This window comes from Palaemon carinicauda, chromosome 41 (genome assembly GCF_036898095.1).
Source record: "Palaemon carinicauda isolate YSFRI2023 chromosome 41, ASM3689809v2, whole genome shotgun sequence".
Taxonomy (NCBI): domain Eukaryota; kingdom Metazoa; phylum Arthropoda; class Malacostraca; order Decapoda; family Palaemonidae; genus Palaemon; species Palaemon carinicauda.
Genome location: NC_090765.1, coordinates 13048634 through 13070100, shown reverse-complemented (window position 1 = coordinate 13070100; position 21467 = coordinate 13048634). Strand labels below are relative to the sequence as shown.

Here is a 21467-nt window from a genome sequence, read left to right as displayed (position 1 = left end):
TATAGACTTACTTTTTCACATGTTTGTGCCTACATGTATGTACAAACCTTTTGTCCTTTAAAATATGGAGTATCTTCAGCGAAGCTGGAATGACCATTAAAATAGTTAACGAGGTGTTTAACAATGGTGGTGAATGCGGGCGTCACACCGTTATCTTCGGCTGCAATAAGTATAGAAGTACTGTAGTGTCCTATCCAAGGCTGTTTAATATTTTTTTCATAGTATTCTGTTTGAATGTGATTTTGGCTTTGTGTTAATGATGAAATGAAGTAGGAATTAGCATGCTGGTGAAAGGATGTACTGCAGCAGTTTACGGTTAAACTGACAATATATCAACACCCACTGTGCACTTTTAGGGGCATATTTATTCGTAATTATCCCCGTATGCAAAGTGTAGTCGTGCCTTCCCATTAAGAATGGATATATTCAATGAGGATTGGGAAGGCTAGGACTTCTCTGGCACCATTCTTGGCAACCTGTAAGACATTGCTGTTGAAAATTTTCAGCACTTTGTTCCCCTCATTGAGCTTCGTCATCAGTGGTCAGTCAGACCTTAACTTCTCTCCTTATAGTACATTAGGGGAAAGTTTCTTAGAGGAAGAAGTGATTTCACTCTTCCTCCTCTTCTGATTCTGGTTCTGATCCTTCTAAAGAGTAGTAGTAACTGATGGCTGGCCTGATTACCCCGGTAGCCAGGCTGGTTGGAGTTGCATGGCCACGTGCTGGGTCATGCACTTTCAGTTGGCCAGGCTGATTGCCAGCTCCCACCAAAGCCTGAGGCCCTGGTGGCTGGCTTGACCACCCTGGTAGCCGGGTTGGTTGGAGATTTACTGTATGAAAGTTTTCATTTTTGCCGTTTGCTAGGTGTAACAGGATATTGGGTCCTGGATGGGGAGAGCTGCTCCCTTTTTTATTAGTGATACTTTGATGTCGCAAATTTAGATGATGGCATCTCTCGATGATGACCTTGCACACAGCCAGCGACCACAGGCTGGTGGCTTAGGGGACACTGCCCATGTTATTAGCATAGGACAGCGGCTTACTCTTCTCCACGATCAGCAGAGGGAAAAGTCTTTTGTACCTCTTCTGTCTGTGGTTGGATCGGTGCCAGAGTTCTTTCTCTTAGTGATAAAAACCAGCTTCGTCCTTCATTGCCCCTATTACAGGGCTTGTTCTATCCTTGGGATAGAAGGCTATTATTCGTGTGGAGGAAGTACATCACCCGAGCAGCCTGTCAAGCCTTTATCCCTTGTTAGAGATGATGCTCATGAAGGTACTATACCCTGTTCCAGTACCAATGGAAAGAGAGAACTCAGTGAGTCTGAATGTGTCTTTGCGGAGGTTCTTAGACTCGTTCATAAGTGCAACATATTTAATTTGATGACCATGATGCCAGTTTCATGTAGGATCTTGGTCATTTTATCAATGCTTCAATTCACCTCAAAGTTCGAGACCTTTGGAGTTGTCATGGTTAGATTTTGTCCTGGATCGTGTTGATGATCAGATCCATGGATCTGAGAACATACGTGTTTTCAGTCAGTCTAACAAGAATTTACTCTTGTTACTTTGGAGTCAGCAAAAGTTCTTTGTGCCAGTCCTGGTAATGTTCATGCCTAGGGATCGCCAGACTGTGGTCAAGTCTCCCTCAATCTCGTTAGTTCCTCTGGTCCTTGCAACCTCACCATCCTTGAGGTAAGGATGGGGGGTTTTGGGGGGAGCCTATAGATCTACCTGCTGAGTCATCAGCAGCCATTGCCTGGCCCTCCCTGGTCCTAGCTTGGGTGGAGAGGAGGCTTGGGCACTGATCATATATATATAAGGTCAGTCTCTAGGATATTGTCCTACTTGCCAGGGTAATATCACTGTTCCTTGCCTTTGCCATTCATGAACAGCTTTTAAAATCTTTAAAAAATTTAAAAACCTCTACATCAGCACCTCTTCAGGTCTTTCCATGGAGAGACTAAAATAGGAAAGCACGTCCTCTTGACTTTTGAGTCGGCATCCATGGCCACCCTCACAGCAGTCCGGTGGCTTGACCAATAGTCAAGCATAGTGACATACTTCATGAGGACAAAGGAGTTCATGAAGACAATGGGGTTATCAACTCCTGACTCTGGAAATCTAGTAGAAGGCAGTGACCTTTTTTTATCACACCAGGCAGCAAACCAGTGTCCCCTTTGGGTTTAGAAGGAAAAGTATGCTCTGATGTGTCAATTCTTATCAACTGCAGTCAGATCTCTGTCTTTGTAGCTTTGTTAACCCACATATTTAGATCTTCAAAATATTTTATTTAAAGTTATGATACCTCTCAGACCTTCCCCGCATCAGTTTGGTTTGGATTGCTGCATAGTGCAATGTTTTCTCTCTGCAGCTTCTCTTACTTTTTAGCTCTGGTGTACTGTATGTTGCTGTTGTAATTTCCTAATTCTATCCAGTATATTAATAACAACATTTAACAATTATAGTGGTAAATTTGTAATTAAAAATGAAAAAATACAGGTACACAGTAACTGGATAGCTAACATATGTAAACTATTCGGCAGTACACCCATTTGAAAGAAATGTTAAAAATGTCAATTAATATAAAAGGCATGAAGAAAATTATAAGTTACCTTTTAATTATAAAAAGAGCAATTTCTCTTTCTCAAATTTTGAAATTTGATTATTGTTATTCAAATATTGTATGCTTAAATAATTTGTCTAGAGAACAATGTTATTTCAAGGAATAAAACTAATTAAATTTTAATTTTTATGGAATTTATGATAGTTGATAACTTCCTTATTAGTTAATGAAAAAATTGGACTTTTAAAAAGAAAGCTTTTTGAAATTACCATTACATGATGATACAAAATATATTCAATAATACTAAACATTAATTTTGAATTCTAGTATCAAACACCACAGTCAAACAGAAAATTAAATTTCCCTTTACAACCAGTTAGCTTCTAGCATCAAAGACTGAGTGCATTTTTTCCTGACTACAGGATCTGACTGCAGTCTTTTTTTTTTTTAATAATGAAAGTAATTAACAGTGCAGTAGTGTTGAACACATTTCATGTTCTTAGGTTATGCCATCTTTAAAGAGATTTATTTTTTAGAAAGTGCCTATTTTTCTAACAAATAAGAGAGATAGAGGAAAAATATTTATTTATAAAACAAACTGATATGAGACGTGCAGGTAAAGTAAAACAAAAAAGCTCTGACAGATGTTGCTGTGTTTATTGTGAAAGGGTTCAGCTAGAGTAAAGAAAGGTACAAGAAAGAAATATGCATAGTTTTTGCAGTAAATTTGTCTATACAAAATCTGTATTGAATAAAATCGATACATAAATATTGTGGGAAATACTGAAAAATAGAAGTAAGGATAAGGATGAAGTGAGGGAATACAGTAAGGATATGCAAGAAGAATGGTTATAAGGAATAAATAATGAACAATAAGAATGTGTGAATTACCTAAATGAAAAGGAAAAAGAAAGGAGAGAAGAATGGAAGATGAAATGTTATATAATAGTTGTATTGAATGTGCACTAAATCTTATTTTTTTCATTCTTAACTATTAAACTAAAATTCTTGTCATTTTTATACATGAAGGGATCAAATTATATTAACGGGAGTTAATAAGCAGAAAATAAACTATTAAAGGCAGGAAAATTAATTGAAAGGATCATAGATTAAAATTTCATGAAATAAGAGAGTTGAGTGAAATCTTATTTATTAAGGTACAAATGAAATATAATCAAATTATATGTAGCCTTAAATTTATTATAATTTTAAGGACTTTGGATTATGAAGAGAATATATTGAAATTTAGAAGTGGTATTATCATTATTATTACTTGCTAAGCTACAACCCTAGCTGGAAAAACAAGATGTTATAAGGCCAGGGGCTCCAACAGGGAAAATAGCCCAGTGAGGAAAGGAAGCAAAGAAAAATAAAATATTTTAAGAACAGTAACATTAAGATAAATATTTTTTCTATAAACTATAAAAACTTGAACAAAACAAGGGGAAGAGAAATTAGATAGAATAATAGTCCCCCTTTTTAAAGGAAAAATGGCTAGTATACACGTAAGAAAAAATAAAATTTTAAAAGTTTTTGGTATTTTTCATCGTTATACAAACCTGAGTCCTTTAAATTCCCACCTCAACTACCCCTCTCGGTCTTAAAACTAAAGGTCAAAACTGAATTCTTTGACATGAGAATGTCTCTCACCAGCCGTTATTGATTACCTTAACAATTTCAACTGCTGTTCCAGTTCTATTGAAGCAATTCCCCATTTTAAAGGACTCCCGTTTGTATAGCTAGGAAAAATAAAGATAATTTTTAAAATTGTAAATAGTAAGTTAGTTAGTTTCTACCATCCAAAAGATCTGAAATGAGTACAAATGGTCACTTCCAGCTATTCTGATACTTCTATATAAATGACCCTATAATATACATTTCTGGGTCCTTCCATGCATGATAAGTTTTGGTATAGATATTTAATTTTATTTAATTTCTACTTGACCCATGAATTTTCTATTATGCAAGATATCTTGAATTTTATATTTCACAAACTAAATTAATATACTGTACTTAGTGGTTGAGGTCATACATGAGGTTAAAGGTAATTTAGGAATTTGACACTTCTTATTTCTCTTGTTTTCAGTTTCCCATTTTAATGTTGTTTCGTCTTTATGCTGCCTTCTGTTTTGAGTATTAGCATTAATACCACGAAAGAACCACTTATTTTGTTAGAATTTTGCTTTAGCCTAAAAAAAATAGGAGTAATTCTCTCGCTCTCCACTTGTCTAATGTGGAGCCTATGCATAAAAGGCAAGTGAAATTAAGGAAACGGAGAATAACTACATGGGAAATGTACTCTATAGTTAAATTCTCAATGCTTTGTTTACAGGTAATAGTGTATGGTGAAGATGGTAGAAGCCCGATATTACCACATCTTATTCATACTCCAGATTCTGCTCAATTTGGTATAATTCTTGATCATCTCCTTTTCAACAATACCAAGTGAGTAGCGCTTATTTTACAACTCAACTACTTATTAATTTTTTGTTTTTCCATGAATACAAACCATTGTCGTCTAAAAGTGGTATGCTTTCAGCAAAGCTGGATAAAAAGAGCTGTTAAAACTACAAGAAGTGGGTTAGTTACTGCTGGGTGGAGGGTAATTCCACCCACCTGATAGACCACTGAGCTCCAAATTTTTCAGGCACTGGATAGTATAAAATACTTATGGTGTCTTCAATTCTGTTTTAATCTTGTCTTTTAATCATTTTCTTTTTATACTAGGTAATTATTTTGGCACATTATGGGCGGGGGATATTATGGAAGAAAAAGTTTTGCATTTTTTTCTCAATACTGTAACTGTAACTAGATGACAGTTGTCTTTGTAAACTGCCATTATCTATAGTCTTCACCCTGTTAGATAGCATTTCTGTTTGCTGCTTATTCCCTTGCAAGTGTGGCATGGTGACGTCAGCATAACCCTGAGGACATTGGCTTTCCTTACGCATTGCTGTGCTCTGCTAGAGTTGCTGCCAAGTGTGAAGAATAGAGTCGCAGCCCTTCTTACCATCAGTGTATCCCTCTTCTCCGAAAATCACTAAGGACATATCACTTGGCCTGTCACTATTACAGGTAATAGTGTATGATGAAGATGGTAGAACCTTGTTATTACCACATCTTATTCATACTCTAGATTCCACTCAATTTAGTATTCTTGATCACTGAGTTTCCTGTGATCTCCTTTGTTCTAAGGGGAACTTCAAGTTTCCACTCCTCCAAAGCCTCATCAAGCTGAACACGAATTTCCGGTTGTTATAGAAGGGCTCGAAAGATGTACAGGAAGACCGAACAATAGGAGTTGCATATGTATAATTCCTACTGTTTCTCTCCCACATACACGCCTCACATTCCTCGTCTCTCCTGAATGGTGGGTTTTCATATACTTAATGTTATCTTATCGTCTGACACAGGGCACCTGAAACGTGCTTCTTCTCAACATTCTAAGCCAAGGTATGGAGTTCTCCCTTCCAATAGGAGAGTGTAATACAGTTGGCTTCATTAATTCAGGTACACTTGATGGGAAATTGAGAAAAAGTCTGACCGTTGGACAATGTAGCAGGTAATACTGTTTAGCATGAGATTTTGTTGGCAATGCTGCCTGTAAAACATAACACCCTTCATGAATTCTGGAAAGACCACTTTAATATTGTGCATTGTTTAAAAATTATTGATGAAGCGTAGCAGGGTGTGACGCAAAGAACCTTGAATTCTGTATGGAAAAAATTGTTGCCAGATTTTGAAGGGTCCGATATGCAGCCCGACTCCAAACTCATTGTTTTGGAAGAGATCTTGTCTGTCGGAAAGTTCTTGGGAGAGGAGGTAGATGAGGCAGATGTCAACGACCTTGTCGAAGAGCATCAAGAAGAGCCCACGACTGAGGAGTTGATTGAGCTCCAAACAATGTAACATACGGAGGTGTTGCAATCGCTCAGTAGCGAGGAGTAGGTGGAACCGGAGGAACTTCGTTTTTCGAGGGAGATAAGGGAAGTATTGGCTAAATTGCTGGATGTTTCTGATTTTGTTGAAAAGAGACATCCTGTTAAATTGTCTAGTGGTCGTACTTCAGGTATGTTCAACGATACTAGTCTGACTCATTTCCGCAACATTTTAAAATGGAAACAGAAACAAAGCTCCTTGAATAGATATTTTTTTAAAAGGCCTGCAGCAAGTGAAAGTGAAGGTGTGGCAAAAAAGCAAAGATAATTGAAGAACAGTAAAAACAAAGAAAAATTAGAAAATATGATAAGAATAAATTTTTTTCGAAATTCAGTAAGCTAATTTCATTTAAGTTAATTTAAAATTTTAAGTGTTACGATACGTAGTGTAAGGAACAGTGTAAATACCGTACATGTACTGTCCAAGTCTCTCCTTCCCTTCCTTCCTCTCTCCCTCCTCCGCGCACACTGCCATTAGCCGCAACAATGTCTCAAAGATAAAAACTTCATAAAGCCACATTTTATTGCAGATTACAGTCCAGCAATCATTTATGTCATTTTGTGAGTGTACATAAAGTATTATAAGAATTAAAAGCATGTTTTTCTATTGTTATATAATTAATTTGGGTGTTTTGAAGAGGGCGGAAACGGATGAAATTTTTTTGTTATTTTATATGTGAAAAATCGACTTAAAAGTAAATTGACATACGAGCTCGGTCCTGGAACGCATTATGTTGTATGTCAAGGTATTAATGTATAGACAAATAGGCATGTAAGCTTACAAATTTTAATGTGTACGAGCATTATATTGGTTTGCAAGCAAAGGTTTTTCTCCATATTCATTTTTTAACAAGTACTAACTAGTCTAACACAAAGTGTAGAAAACAGTCGCACGGTACCCTTTCACCATCCCCACAGTGTTAGTGTGATCTGTATGCCCTTTTGTTTTGCCTAAGTCGCATCCTTCCTTTGCTGAGACCTTGACTCTTCCACTCTCCGAGGAGCCGTCATAGCAGCATCATCTATACAGTGTGTAGTATCGTACAAATGCCTTTGAAACTGTTCTTTGTAGAGTTGTTACTTCGTGTTCTTTATTTAATTGTGATCACTATATTTCACCATCAAGTTAACAGTACAGTCCAGTACAGCATCTAGATAAGGCCGCCAAGATGATTGTGAAAGACGGTAAGATGATGATTACCGTAGAGGTGAAATAAAACTATCGAGAAGAATGTATAAGGTACATGTGTGGGGGAGGTGGAAAAATTTACTGTTGTAGATCATCAACAAGTTGTACAATTCTTGAGAAAATAGAAAAAATCAAATCATGTCTTGAAGAGCCATGTTTTCTTGATAATGTAGAAAATTTGCTTCTCATCTGGATCAATGAGAAGCAGTTAGCAAGAGACACGATTACTGAGAACATTATTTGTGAAAAAGCATCAGTGTTGTATGCTCACCTTCCATTGGCTATGTCTATTTACTTAAGCACTAAGGGCACATAATCAAATGCTCATTTAAACCATCAGCTTCTGAGGGTTCTTCGAATACCAATTCATTGCGGGGTGCTCCTGAACCTTCAGGTGGGCTGTGGGTTCTTTGCTGGATGGCCTTCCAATCCTCTTCCATGCTATTCTGGTGGGCATAGCCAAAATAAAAAATAAAAACAATTTCATCCAATTAAAAAATGGAAGCAATGGTATAAACCTATGGTTGAAGTTATAGCTTTAGCAGAGCATAGTGAAGTAAAGTTTTACCTTGCCTGACCTTGTTAAAGAGGAGCCAGGTACCTCGGCTGACTGAGAAAAGGAAACATTCAAGGCAAGCATTGTCTGGTTTGAAAATTTCAAGGTAAGAAATTACATCCCTACTATTGTGCAATAAAGTGAGGCTGCAAGCTCTGATGTAAAGGCAAGAAAGTCATTCATTGTAATGTAAAAGTTTCCTGGAGTCTGAGTCTTGAATACTGCAGCAAGGGTTTATTTGTGGCAGAACCACTTTGTTCTGGAAGATGATGTCCAGGGAACCTTCATTACTGCAGAGGAAAAGGCAATTGCAACTTCCAAGCCCATGAAAGAGCATCAAATCTTGGTATCCTGTGCTAATGCCAGCAGCAATTACAAAATCAAATCTCTCCCGGTTTATCACTTGGAAAATCCATGAGCCTTTAAAAATGGGTTTAGAAAAGCAACTAAACATTATAGGGAGGTTAAACAACAGGGCTTGGGTGATTCACATTTTGTTTGTGGAATAGGTCAATGAGGATTTTGGTCCTGAGGTCAAAAAGTACTTTATGGAGACCTCCTCCCACTCCAAGCTTTGTTCCTAACCGACAATACTCCTGCCCATCCTTCAGCCATTGAAGACAACCTAATGAAGGAATTTAAATGTATTAAAATAGTTTCTGCTGCCCGACACCAATCAATCACTCCTCCAGCCCTTGGACCAGCAGGTGATCTAAAATTTTGAGAATTTGTACTTGAAAGCAGTATTCCAGCGTGGTTTCGAGGTCATTGAAGGGACCAACCTTGCCTTTCGAGAGTTTTAGGAAGAAAATTTCTATAAATAGTCAGCTGCCTCAGAGTGATTGACAAAACCTGGGAAGGGGTCACGTGAGCAGCTGAAGACTGAGGATCTGGTGGAGTTGCATAAGGAGTAGCAACAAGAGGAGATTTTATCTAAACATGAGGTGGGACAGTGACAAACCTGTTGCCTTGAGTCTAATAAGGGAGATGCTGAAAATGTTGGAAACCCTGCTAAGTTTCGTAGAAACCCTTCTCCCATATAAGGCTTTGGCAGTATGAACAGCGAACCTATTTACTGTCGGTGCATTGTCACATTCTCATACGGCTTTAAAGAAAAGACAAAAGCAGCTGTCTTCTAGATAGGTTCCTTATGAAAGTTGACCATGAATTTGAAAAAGATAACAAAGTCTCGAGAAAACTTCAATTAGGAACCAATTGGTGATAGTGAACATTGTTCAAGAGAGAGCTGCTAAAATTTTACCAAATTCTCATGGAAGGAGATTCTCTTTCCAAGCTGTAACCCCTTCTCTTGTCTCCCTCACGCCGGTAGTAGGGTGGCCAGGTCACCAACCACCCATTGAGATACTTCTGCTAGAGAGTTTTGGGGACCCTTGACTAGCCGGACAGTACTACATTGGATCCTTCTCTCTGACAACGGTTTTTCTCTTTGCCCACACACACACGGAATAGTCTGGGCTATTCCTTACATATTCTTCTCTTTTCTTTATATGCCTGACAACACTGAGATTACCAAACAATTTTTCACCCAAGGGCTTTTTTACTGTAATTGTTCAGTGGCCACTTTCCTCTAGTATGGTAGATGAGACTCTTTAGCTATGGTAAGCAGCTCTTCTAGGAGGACACTCCAAAATCAAACCATTTTTCTCTAGTCTTGGGTTGTGTCATAGCTTCCGTACCATGGTCTTTCACTGTCTTGGGGTAGAGTTCTCTTGCTTGAGGGTACATTTGGGCACACTATTCTAACATTTCTCTTCCTCTTGTTTTGTTAAATTTTTATAGTTTATTTAGGAGATATTTATTTTAATGCTGTTACTGTTCTTAAAGTATTTTATTTTGCCTTGTTTTCCTTTCCTCACTGGGCAATTTTTTCTATTGGAGCCCCTGGGCTTATAGTATCCTGCTTTTCCAAGTAGGGATGTAGCTTAGCAAATAATAATAATAATAATAATGATTCCTCAAAGGTAAAGTGCGTGTTAATTTTTCAATACGGTATTTCTTATTTTTATTGTGAATTATTTTGTATTTATTTCTGGTGTTAGGGATTATAATTAATTCCTTCAATTACAATACAAACCTATAAAAATTAGTGATTATTTATTTATGGACATGTGGAACTTATCGAGTGTACAGATATTTCCTTTATTTCTGATGGTTTAGTTTATGAGCAATTCAGTTTGAAATTTCGCTCCCAGAATGAATTAAATGTAAACAGAGGTAATACTGTGTGTTCCTGTCTTGTATGCGACGTGAAAGCGTATGTACCGGGAAAGTTCCCATCCCCTAGTATACGTATCGGTAGGAGGTAGAGGTGCTTTGTTTTTTACGGTAATGAATATGCACATTGCCGGTGGGAATGAAGGGGTCCCCCCTTTATTTGACTTTCTGGACATCATCTATCTCTCTTGGGAAAGGGAAGGAAGCAGCACGTGTCTAGAATTGTCTCTTTTGGAACAAAAACTCACTACGTGCTGCTTTTGCACCTAAGTTCTGCTGCGTACCGAATGCAGTGCCCTCAACCAAGAGCTACTATTTTACCCGAAGAAGATGTGGTCTAAGATGGCTGATCAACCTAGCCGTGTTCTTCCAATGATTGCGAAGACGGTATGCATCAAGAGGAGCGATATGTACCAAGATTGTACCCAGCACTGAGCAGTATGAGATACAGGTGTTTATTAGCTCAAGACCGAGCTCTTGTACCCTTGATCATATAAAGGGCGCCACCCTCTTTCCAGTCCTTCTTTTGACAATTTCTGAGAAGCATGAAGATCAGGACCGATCTCTGAGATGCCAAGCCTTCGAAGAACGTTGAGAGAACCACCCGTATGTACCAAGAGCATTTTGACTTGGAAAGATGATCCTGGTACGTTCTGAACTATTATGCTAGACTATGTTTCGTATCAGAGATGTTTCCTTCTCAGAGAATACATTTTGGTATGAGGTTTAGGTGTGCACACGTCGGCCATTACTGATCAGTGATGTATGAAACCGAACATGTACACCCCCGTGCAGAAGAATAGAAGCTCTCCTACTTCCCTTCTGTCTTTAGAGAGTTCCAGAGATGACAACCCAGTAGAATGAGTGTAGTGGAGCATACGATCAATGAGGGGTGTGAACGTATTGACATTGACAGACTTTCTCGTTCTAGCCGACTACAGTAATATCACTAGGCATATGTGCTCCACGATTCATGCCTTCCATATTGCCACTGGTCTTTATGCGCCCTATCATCGCTTGTGTGATCACAGTGTGACCAGTTATTATGAGATGAGTCTTTATTTGTTATTCAAATATCTTGTTATTGGACACCTCATGATTGCATATCTAGGCCCCTCTCTGGCATTTAAGTCACATATCACAACTACAAAATTCCTTCTGTCCAGTCCTTCTACACACACAGTTAATTAATTTCAGAATTCATTCTACTCTTCTTCTTCGCTTTTCTCACAACCTGGCCCATAAGCACCAACCCCGACATTCCTTATCCAACCTAATTCTTGCCTACATTAACCAAAATAACTCATTCCATTACTTTACCTGCCGTCTATTCATTCTGTAATAAAGCCGCACCCTCTCTTGTTCTTCCCTTTTCAATTCTAGATACTACCTGTCACTTCCCCCTTCCCTTGTATCTTTGTCTTACACAAAACCAATACATTCATCCTTCTATTCCAAAACATACTTCCAATCTCACATCTTTTACTCTCTATTGTACTACAGTGAACCCTCGTTTATCGCAGTAGATAGGTTCCAGACCCGGCCGCGATAGGTGAAAATCCGCGAAGTAGTGACACCATATTTACCTATTTATTTAACATGTATATTCAGACTTTTAAAACTTTCCCTTGTACGTAGTACTGTTAACAAACTACCCTTTAATGTACAGAACACTTAATGCATGTACTACAGTACCCTAAACTAAAACAGGCACAAATATTAAAGGCGATTTTATATCATGCGTTTCCTAAACACGCCAAAAAGCACGATAAAAAATGGCAACCCATGTTTTGTTTACGTTTCTCTGATCATAATGAAGAAACAAATGCATTTACTGTACACATCTGTGTATAGGTTAGTTTTTGCATCGATTATATTGATTATTCAGTACAGTATGTTGATTTTGTTATTACCAATATGTATATGTATATGGGTTATGAAAAAAATCCGCGAAGTGGTGAATCCGCGATGGTCGAACCGCGAAGTAGCGAGGGTTCACTGTACATCCACTTGAGTACAGGGAGCAGTCACTCTCCCCCTAGCTCCTCCTCTTTGATATCTTGCAGGAACTAACTACTGTGTACAGGAGTGGGGATTCCCAGTCCCCTTGTTCTATCCCTTTTAGTCACCTCTTACGACATGCAGGGATACTATAATCTGTGTACCTTGTTATATTAAATTTAATATTATGCACCATATATATTATTTTTTTTTTTTTTTTTTTTTTTTTTTTTTTTTTTTTTTTTTTTTTACATGCCCCACTGAAGATCTAGATAGTTATATTATGATATTTTTGAGGAGACCTATGTATTACACGATGACGATCTTGGGAGATGTCAAAATATAGTCCCATTTTAGGTAGTGCTTAGGATGTCAAAGCAAAACTACGAATTACAAGTAGGACCCCACAGCAACACTGATCTTAAGATTTACTTCATACTTTTACAAAATTATAATTGGCATTGTTTATGCAAAGAATTGGAAATTCTAAATAAATTAAGAATTGATGCATAGTGATAAATTTGATCAGTGGAGCTTTATATATAACTAGCTTATGTTGATATATAAACTAGAAGATAGGTAGATGATTTCACTGTTACTAGACTTATGGTTTTATTATTGTTATGAAATGTTATGCCAGTCAGGTCACATGTTTAGACTAATAGGGCGTAGAATAATGTGAAAGTTGAAGATGGACAGCTGAAAAGGAAAAGACCTAAGAAAATGGAAGAGTAATAGGCAGAAGTCAATGTGGCTGTGGTTGAAGAGATTACTGTACTGGAAATAACTTTCATTACAGCATACAGTGCTCCACACACAGTACTGTAGGTAATACTGCTCTGTTCATTTATTGCTGTTCTCTTCAAAGCAAGATTGAAAGACTTTGTAGGCCTGTTACTGTACTATGAATAACTTTTTATGTGGATAGTTATTTTTCTTTCTTTGTATCATGGATTTTCCAAACTAGGTATAATTCACTAGAAATGTGAATTAATAATCTTCAGCTTATTTAATCAAACTCTTCACACTTCCAGTAAAACCTCGGATGAAGAAGGTGCTGCCCCCAATTTTGGTTTTTCTAAAGCTCGCTGGGCGATGGATTTGGTCCTTTTTTCCATGGAACACAGGGATGTTATTGAAGAAGGATTCCAGTATGTATCAGTGAAGAGTTTAGATGATGAATATTCCCCTGGTGTTTTTGATGTAAGTTTAGTTGTACTTTTTACATTTGCATCATGCCATAATGGCATCTTTCTGTGTATTTAACATATAGTGAATGATACAATACTTTTAAACAATCATGTAAAATAATGGTTAGGTCCTTACCACCTCATTACCATGGTTTTAAGATTATTCCTTACATATTTAGGGAAATATAAAATTCCTAGGTGGATATTTTTTAGCAATCTTTCCTAACGTCTTGTGTACCCAGGTTTACATCCTTAAGCTTATACTATAGTTGTTTTTTGTCACATAAGACTGGTTTTATTCATTATAGGAATAGTGAAGACAAAACCAAATTGGTATAGAAATATTGTCTTTTGTATGTAGAATATGCTATACCTGTTCTTCACCTTTCATAAATTAAATTTATTTGTTCTTACCCAAATACAAACCATCTTTTGATAGGAGTATGACTTCAGCAAACCTAATGCAGTAAGCATAGCTGCTCGTGTGTGTATGTGTGTACACAATATATATTTTTTCCTACACATACAAACCTTCGTCCTTTCACCCTAGCTAGAACTCTGCTGTTGAGATTTATAACGAGGTGTTGGCAGTTTCGGGTGGGTGAAGGGAAAGCCCTGTGGCAGTTAGTGTGCCTGCTGCTTCCCCTGTGAACAGAGTTACCCAGTACAGTAATGTGATTCTTGTCAGAGCAGCCCATGAGATTTCTCCCTTTGGGGAGTTTCGAGGTCGATGGGTGCTCATACCTCGCTTTCCTGCCAATTCTAATTCTGCATCGCAAAGTCTTGGGAATGCGAGCAGCTTTTTTAGTCTCACAAGCATTCTAAGAATGTACGAAGAGGCACCCTGTAGTGTTGATGAATGGGACCACCACCATAGTAGCATATATGGAAAAACTTATTATTTGAATCTTGCAATGAAATGCAATTGAATGGTGACAGGGTAAATTAAATAATTTCCTTTATACTGTATTTAAATACATCAAAATAAAAATTAAAAATTACAGCTCATGTTAATAAACTGAAATTCCTTTGCTTGATAGAATCTTTGTCCTCTGTACATTATAACTTTTCCAAACCATGCTCTTCTTGGAGAGATGACTTTACTCCAGAAACCACCAAATTTTTCTATAACCTGACAATTGCAATTAAAATTGGAAAATTTATAATGAAGGCCAAAGCCCTCTATGGTTTAGACTAAGGCGTAAGCCTTTACTGCTTATACTGTACTTATATGTAAATATATTCTAAGAGTGCAGTATGCTTGATAACAAAACTGCAATATTTATAGTAGGCTATTCAGCTTAGCAGGATAACCAGATTTAGGCTAGCTTGATACAAGAATTAATGTTCCTTACTAGGTAAGTGCCTAGTTAAAAAAAGAAAAAAAAATCTAGTGCTTAGTCTTTTCTTAGCTATCATGTAACCAAGTTCAATTGCCTTGTCTGTTGCTTATAGGTACTTTTATTTGTTCTGTTATACCTCTCGACAGCCTCATATATGTTATTTTCAGTTTCACCTAATGAGGGTTTGCTTTCATTTGTTATCGGAATTAGAAAAGATTGAAAGCGGTCATTGAGATCATGCCATATGAAGTTTTGGAGAACATCGTCAACTTTGACATCAAGCTTTTTGAACACATTAATAAGTTTTCATTGAGGCTACAAAGGGATATGGATCAAATGATAGTGTTAACTTTAATTCTACAAGTTTCTTGATTGCATCATATTTTTGTGTCAACGGAGTTGCAAATGCTTCCAATAATAATTTCTTTGCCTCTTCATAGGACTGATTATAGATATCAAGGGAATCAACAAGTGCTCTTGGTGACTTTGACAACTGGTTTCTTAGATACATAATCTTTAAGTGATTTAACCAGTTTTGTCAGTCAATTTCTGAAATTTATAAAAGAACTTGATTAAATACTGACCCGTAGTGGTGTCATATTCAGGTAAAGGAAATTAAGGTATCTGTAACTAATTTTTTAAGGTTAACTACTGGTGTAGTCTTGGTTACAGTTTCTAAACTAGAAGTCTGTTGCTTTGTAAACTTAAAGCCAACATCTTTTTTATGGTAGCCTTCGTCTGTGATCATCATTTGTTCAATAGAACTTTCATCTTCCTTCTCTATGACATGGCTCAATATTTCCTGACTTAAGCCCAACAGTTCTTTTTCTAACCCGAACAGTCAATGAAGGTGCTAAAGTCTATATTGTTCAGGCAATCCTTCACGATTAGATTGGACTGCATTATATATCTTTGTTAATCCTTGGCGAGCGTAAGAACATTGTTTCTTCAATATGTCAACAGACATGTTTCTAATTCCACAAAGTTAATCTAATACCAGGCCTAGATAAAACCCCAATCAGAGTTTCCAACATTAATGGAAAATTACCTGTGTTACAGCTGACTGTATGTTATATATTCACTTCAAAAAATATTTAAATCCTGAGCGTAAATTTGCTGCTTTCACTACCTATACCAACAAGCCTGTATCAAATATAAAAAATGACAAGGCCAACAACAGCCTCACCACAACAAAAGGCTTACAATACTAAGGACTGGAGGTTAAGGATTGCACTTAATCCTGTCTCGGTTGCCATATGGAAAAACTTATTATTTGAATCTTGCAACGACATGCAATTAATGGTAACAGGTTCTTAGAGAGACTACACCAGACATCACTCCAGCACATGGTCACTTCCAAATTTTTCTGTAACCTGACAATTGCAATGAAAATTGTAAAATTCTGTAATGAAGGCCAAAGCCCTCTATGGTTTTAGACTAAGGCGTACGCCTTTAATGCTTATATTGTACTTAAATGTAAGTATATTCTAAAAGTGCAGTAAGCTTGATAACAAAACTGCAATATTTTTAGTAGGCTATTTAGCTTATCAGGATAACTAGATTTATGCCAGCCTGATACAAAAATTAACATTCCTTGCTAGGTTAAGTTCCTAGTTTAAAATTTATTCATAAGGTATTTTTTCCAGTGCTTCGTTTTCTTAGCTATCATGTAAGCAAGTTCAATTGCATAGTCTAAAGTTTTATAAGTTTTTCAATGTTAATACATGAAAGAACACAGTTGTTTATTAGCCTAACCTATGATACTTGAACTTGGGTAGGTTATGCTCAAGTTCACAAGAAAATAACAGTGAAATGTCAATTATTAAGTTCCTTCTAAATATCAGGAATTATCATTTAATGATTTTATATGATGTACAAGTAAGGCTAATGAACTGACTAAATTTAAATCTATGCAATTTGAAAATCGACTGAAACGCTCGTAAACGTAGCTCGGTTCTTGCCTACAAACTGTTATAGACCCATCCCTTATTTTCCCCAATCCTTTGGTACAGTAATTTATTTGATTTCCGCCTTCATTGTCAATAGCAGCTGTCCGTGGCACTTATTAGGGAATTTCAATATTAATTATACTGCATTAAGCTGTGTGTTCCATGAAGAGTATTAACAGATCGGCTACTAGGATGGATCAAATACAGGTCCTGTTGTTCTGGTCTTCGATTTGCAACTCCCTCCTCTGCTTTTTGTCACTTATATTGTTGTCTCTGCTTTAGGGCAGTATATGGTTGCCTCTGGTGCATGACGTTAACGGTCACATCTGCTAAAATTATTATTTCCTATATAGCTTTGGGTTTGAAAAGGTTAGTTCAGAAAAAATGTTCTATGAATCAGCCATGTTGACTTTCTAAACCTAGGACGTTTAGCAACAGTAAAGTAATAATAGTAAATTTGAATCTCTCTACATGATAAGTAGAAGGAACTTGAAGCATAAACTCTTAAACACAGTACTTAACAAGAAACAATCAAAATATCTTTAAAAGTATCTAAAAGTTTTATATAAGTAAAATATCTTTAAAGATATATAATTATTTATGCAAATAAAAAAAAAGTTACATACTGTCACAAGTAAGCAATAAATGTGTAATATATCTTTTGATATATTTTGTATAGCGTATGTCAACAAGGAAAAGGGCATGGTTTTTCCCCGCCATGCAAGTTGAGAAAGCAGATACACACTTAGGTGGTGTATCACAGTGTAGAGGAGCCAGATACATTGCAAGAAACAAGAATATCTTGGCAGACACACTCTGTGGCCAGGATCCAATTTAAAGATTTAAAAGACTACTCATTAATGGCAAATAGAAGGCAAAGTGACAGTGCTTTATAGATTTACCATATATACATATGATCAGTGTCCAAGCCCCCTCTTCACCCAAGCTAGGACCAGTGAGGGTCAGGCAATGAATGCTGATGACTCAGCAGGTAGACCAATAGGTTCCCACAAACCCTCTCCCCTTCCTTAGCTCACAAGGATGGTGAGGTTGCAGAAACAAAATCTATGGAGCTCTAGTGGGATTTGAACCCTAGTCTGGTAAATCACTAGGCAGGGAGGCTTCTTGTCTTGTGGGAATCACTTGAAATGAACATGTTCACCACATTTCTTGATGGGAAACTCCCAGTGCTTTACTCTCCTGTTCCACACCCATGGGCCATGTTCAAAGATGCCTTCCAACACCCATGGGACCTACTTCGTCCCTCTGTTCACCCTGATCTGTCGGCTGATCAACCAAGTTTGATCACGCCAGGCATTTGAATGACTGGTAACTCCCAGATAGCTACATGCCGGCACTGCACTGGAGATGTCTAGATAATTAAGTTGGACCTTTGTAGCATTTTACAGGGGAAAGTGGGCCATCTTCTGCATTTCGTGTCTTAGGAGGAGTACTTTTCAGGTTGATCATACTCTACCGCATATCGTGGACTTACTCGTGTTGCTTCAATGAGCGAAGCACTTCTCGGTCGCAGCTGAAAAATGCTACTGCTCATCTTTGGGTAAGGTCTTTTGACTGAAGGGCAACCTTTCTTCCTTATGGGAGATGTCTATGCTTGTGAGTAGCTTTGAGCAATCTTGCCAATCCTAGGAACTCAGCCCTCCGGTGTGGGATGTGACCCTTGTTTTTAAGATTGCCTTTTTGTTAGCCTTGGGATTGGCAAAGAAAGTACAGTAGTTGAATTCCATGATCTTTTTTATGCAACAATCATACTGAGGGTTGGAAATAGGTCTCTTTAAGTTCATGCTAGAGTTCGTGTTCAAAACAGAACCTGACCCCATGTTCGATGCCTTCTCCACCCCCTACCCTATAAAGAGCATCAGGAGGTATTCGTGAAGAATACGCATTGGGTGGTAATCAAGAGGAAATACAGTACTTTATTGTTCCATGAGGGCTCTGCATTGCTATCTGAAGAGAACTAGACACCTAAGGCCCGAGTGTCAATGCCTCTTCCGTAAAGGTTTAAAAGGCTGCTCATGAATGGCAGAGGCAAGGGACAGTGACATTGACCTATCAAGCAGTTCGATGCCCTAGAAACTGACCATCAAGCCCCCTCCCCACCCAAGCTAGGACCATGGAGGGCTAGGCAGTGGTAAAACCAGGAAAGAAGTGGTGGAGCTTATGGTCTCTTTTTGGATTAGTGAGACAGTGTGTAGAGTTTACACTTCAACTACTGAGAGGGTTTAGGTACCAGCTATTATTATGATGACTAGCTAAATCACACACCTAGTTAGAAAAACAGGATTCTATAATCCCTAGGGCTGCAACAGGGAAAATAGCCCTGTGAGGAAAGGAAATCAGGAAGTAGAATAGTGTGCCTGAATGTACTTTCAAGCAAGTAAAGTCTAACCCAAAGCAGTGGAAGACCATGGTACAGAGGCTATGGCACTATTCAAGACTAGAGAACAATGATTTTATTTTGGAGTATACTTCTAGAAGGGCTGCTTTCCTTAGCTAAAGTCTCTTCTACTTTTACCAAGTGGAAAGTAGCCACTAAAGAGTTACAGTGCAGTAGTTAACCCCTTGAGTGTAGAAGAATCATTTGGTTATCTTAGTGTTGTCAGTTGTATGAGGAAAGAGGAGAATGTGGGAAGCATAGGCTAGTCTATTCGATGTATATGTAAGCAAAGGAAAATGAACCGTAACTAGAGATGGATCTGATGTAGTACTATCTGGCCAGTCAGTGCACCCCATAACACTAGTGATTGTATCTTAATTGTTTGGCTGGTGCCCTGGCTAACCTACTACCTATTAGTTAGGAATAGAATTCACAAAGTCAGGGGGTACAGGCTCAGCCTTGGCCTTCGAGAGGAATCTCCCAGTTAGCCAAGTGTTGAAGGCAGGGGTTTGGAAATGCCAAACGACCGACACAGCCTTTTACCTACTGGAGTATTCCCATAAGTTCCTTGTTAATTTTGCTCTTGGTCTTGTGGCGGCTGCCTAAGTAGTTGGGTAGTCAACCAAGTTCCCACTCCATACAGGAAGCATCTTTTCTCTGGTAATGTGTAGGTAAGTCTTGAATGAATGTTAGAATGACTGACTGCTCTACTTCCTCTTTCTTGACCCCTCTTTTGGAGATGAAACAATCTTACTGTTACTTGCTGGATCTGTCGTCGTGATGATAATTCATACTTCTGAGGTTCATTCTTATTAGACTAGATCTTTAAGTAGTTCTGCCCTATCCTTAATTTTCAAGGGGGAGGATGGTGAAATGTATACCAACCAACTGATAGCTCTCCCCTTCGGGGAAACTGATTTCTCCTTTTGACCACGTATGAAGAAGTACTGGCCAGGCTCTATCAGCCTACTCACCCCTATAATAGGCAGGTAGGGGATTGCTGGAGTCATCTTCTTCACTCCTGTATGGGACCAAGGAGACTGACATTTCCTGGGAAGAAAAATAAACCAACCAGTTTGGTTCTTGGGAGATTTCCAAAACACCAATAAGTGAGTCTACCTTTTTTAAAGGACAAAAGTTTTGTACAACTTCTCTCTGGTTATGGTTTTTTCCCTTTGCCTACACAGACACCGAATAGTCTGGCCTATTCTTTACATATTCTCCTCTGTCCTCATACACTTGACAACATTGAGATTACTAAACAATTCTTCATCACCCAATGGGTTAACTACTGAACTGTAATTGTTCAGTGGCTACTTTCCTCTTGGTAAGGGTAGAAGAGACTCTTTAGCTATGGTAAGCAGCTCTTCTAGGAGAAGGACACTCCAAAATCAAACCATTGTTCTCTAGTCTTGGGTAGTGCCATAGCCTCTGTACCATGGTCTTCCACTGTCTTGGGTTAGAGTTCTCTTGCTTGAGGGTATACTCGGGCACACTGTTCTATCTACTTTCTGTCCTTGTTTTGTTAAAGTTTTTATAGTTTATATAGGAAATATTTATTTTAATGTTATTATTCTTTTAAATATTTAATTTTTCCTTGTTTCCTTTCCTCACTGGGCTATTTTCCCTGTTGTGGCCCCTGGGCTTATAGCATCCTGCTTTTCCAACTAGGGTTGTAGCTTAGCATTTAATAATAATAATAATATTCTGAGCCTAGCGTCTCACCTGTACAAAAATAAGTGTTAAAAGTTCAAAGGTATACAGAGTATTGCATGCTTCTAGCTTACACGCTAGAACAAATAAATTTTAGTAGTAGTTTTATATTTTTCTTAGCTGTATAAGCCCTGAGTCCTTTAATTTAAGTTGACCACTCCTCCAGTCTTGAGCCAAAGATCACTGAAGACATTACCTATTTTTAAAGGACCCAGGTTTGTAAAGCTAGGAAAACTACAAATTAATTTTAAAATTTTGTTTGTTTTACTGGAGGGAAGAATATGTATGCTGTGTTTTTGCTTCATATTATTTTTGAGGTAGAAAAAAAGTCAGCCTTTATTAGCCTTAATATTTTCTGAACCCGTCATAGAGTAACAATTCACTTGGTAAGC

The 21467-nt window shown here is 37.7% G+C and overlaps 1 protein-coding gene across 1 annotated transcript in view; it reads left to right on the top strand.

Annotated features, from left to right (window-relative positions):
* LOC137632197 (glycosylated lysosomal membrane protein A-like) overlaps positions 1-21467 on the top strand; it is a 95402-nt gene that overhangs the window by 49780 nt on the left and 24155 nt on the right. The window contains exons 4-5 of the mRNA XM_068364082.1: positions 4896-5008; positions 13517-13685. Of these exons, the coding sequence (XP_068220183.1) occupies positions 4896-5008; positions 13517-13685 (282 nt within the window). The remainder of the gene's footprint in view (positions 1-4895; positions 5009-13516; positions 13686-21467) is intronic.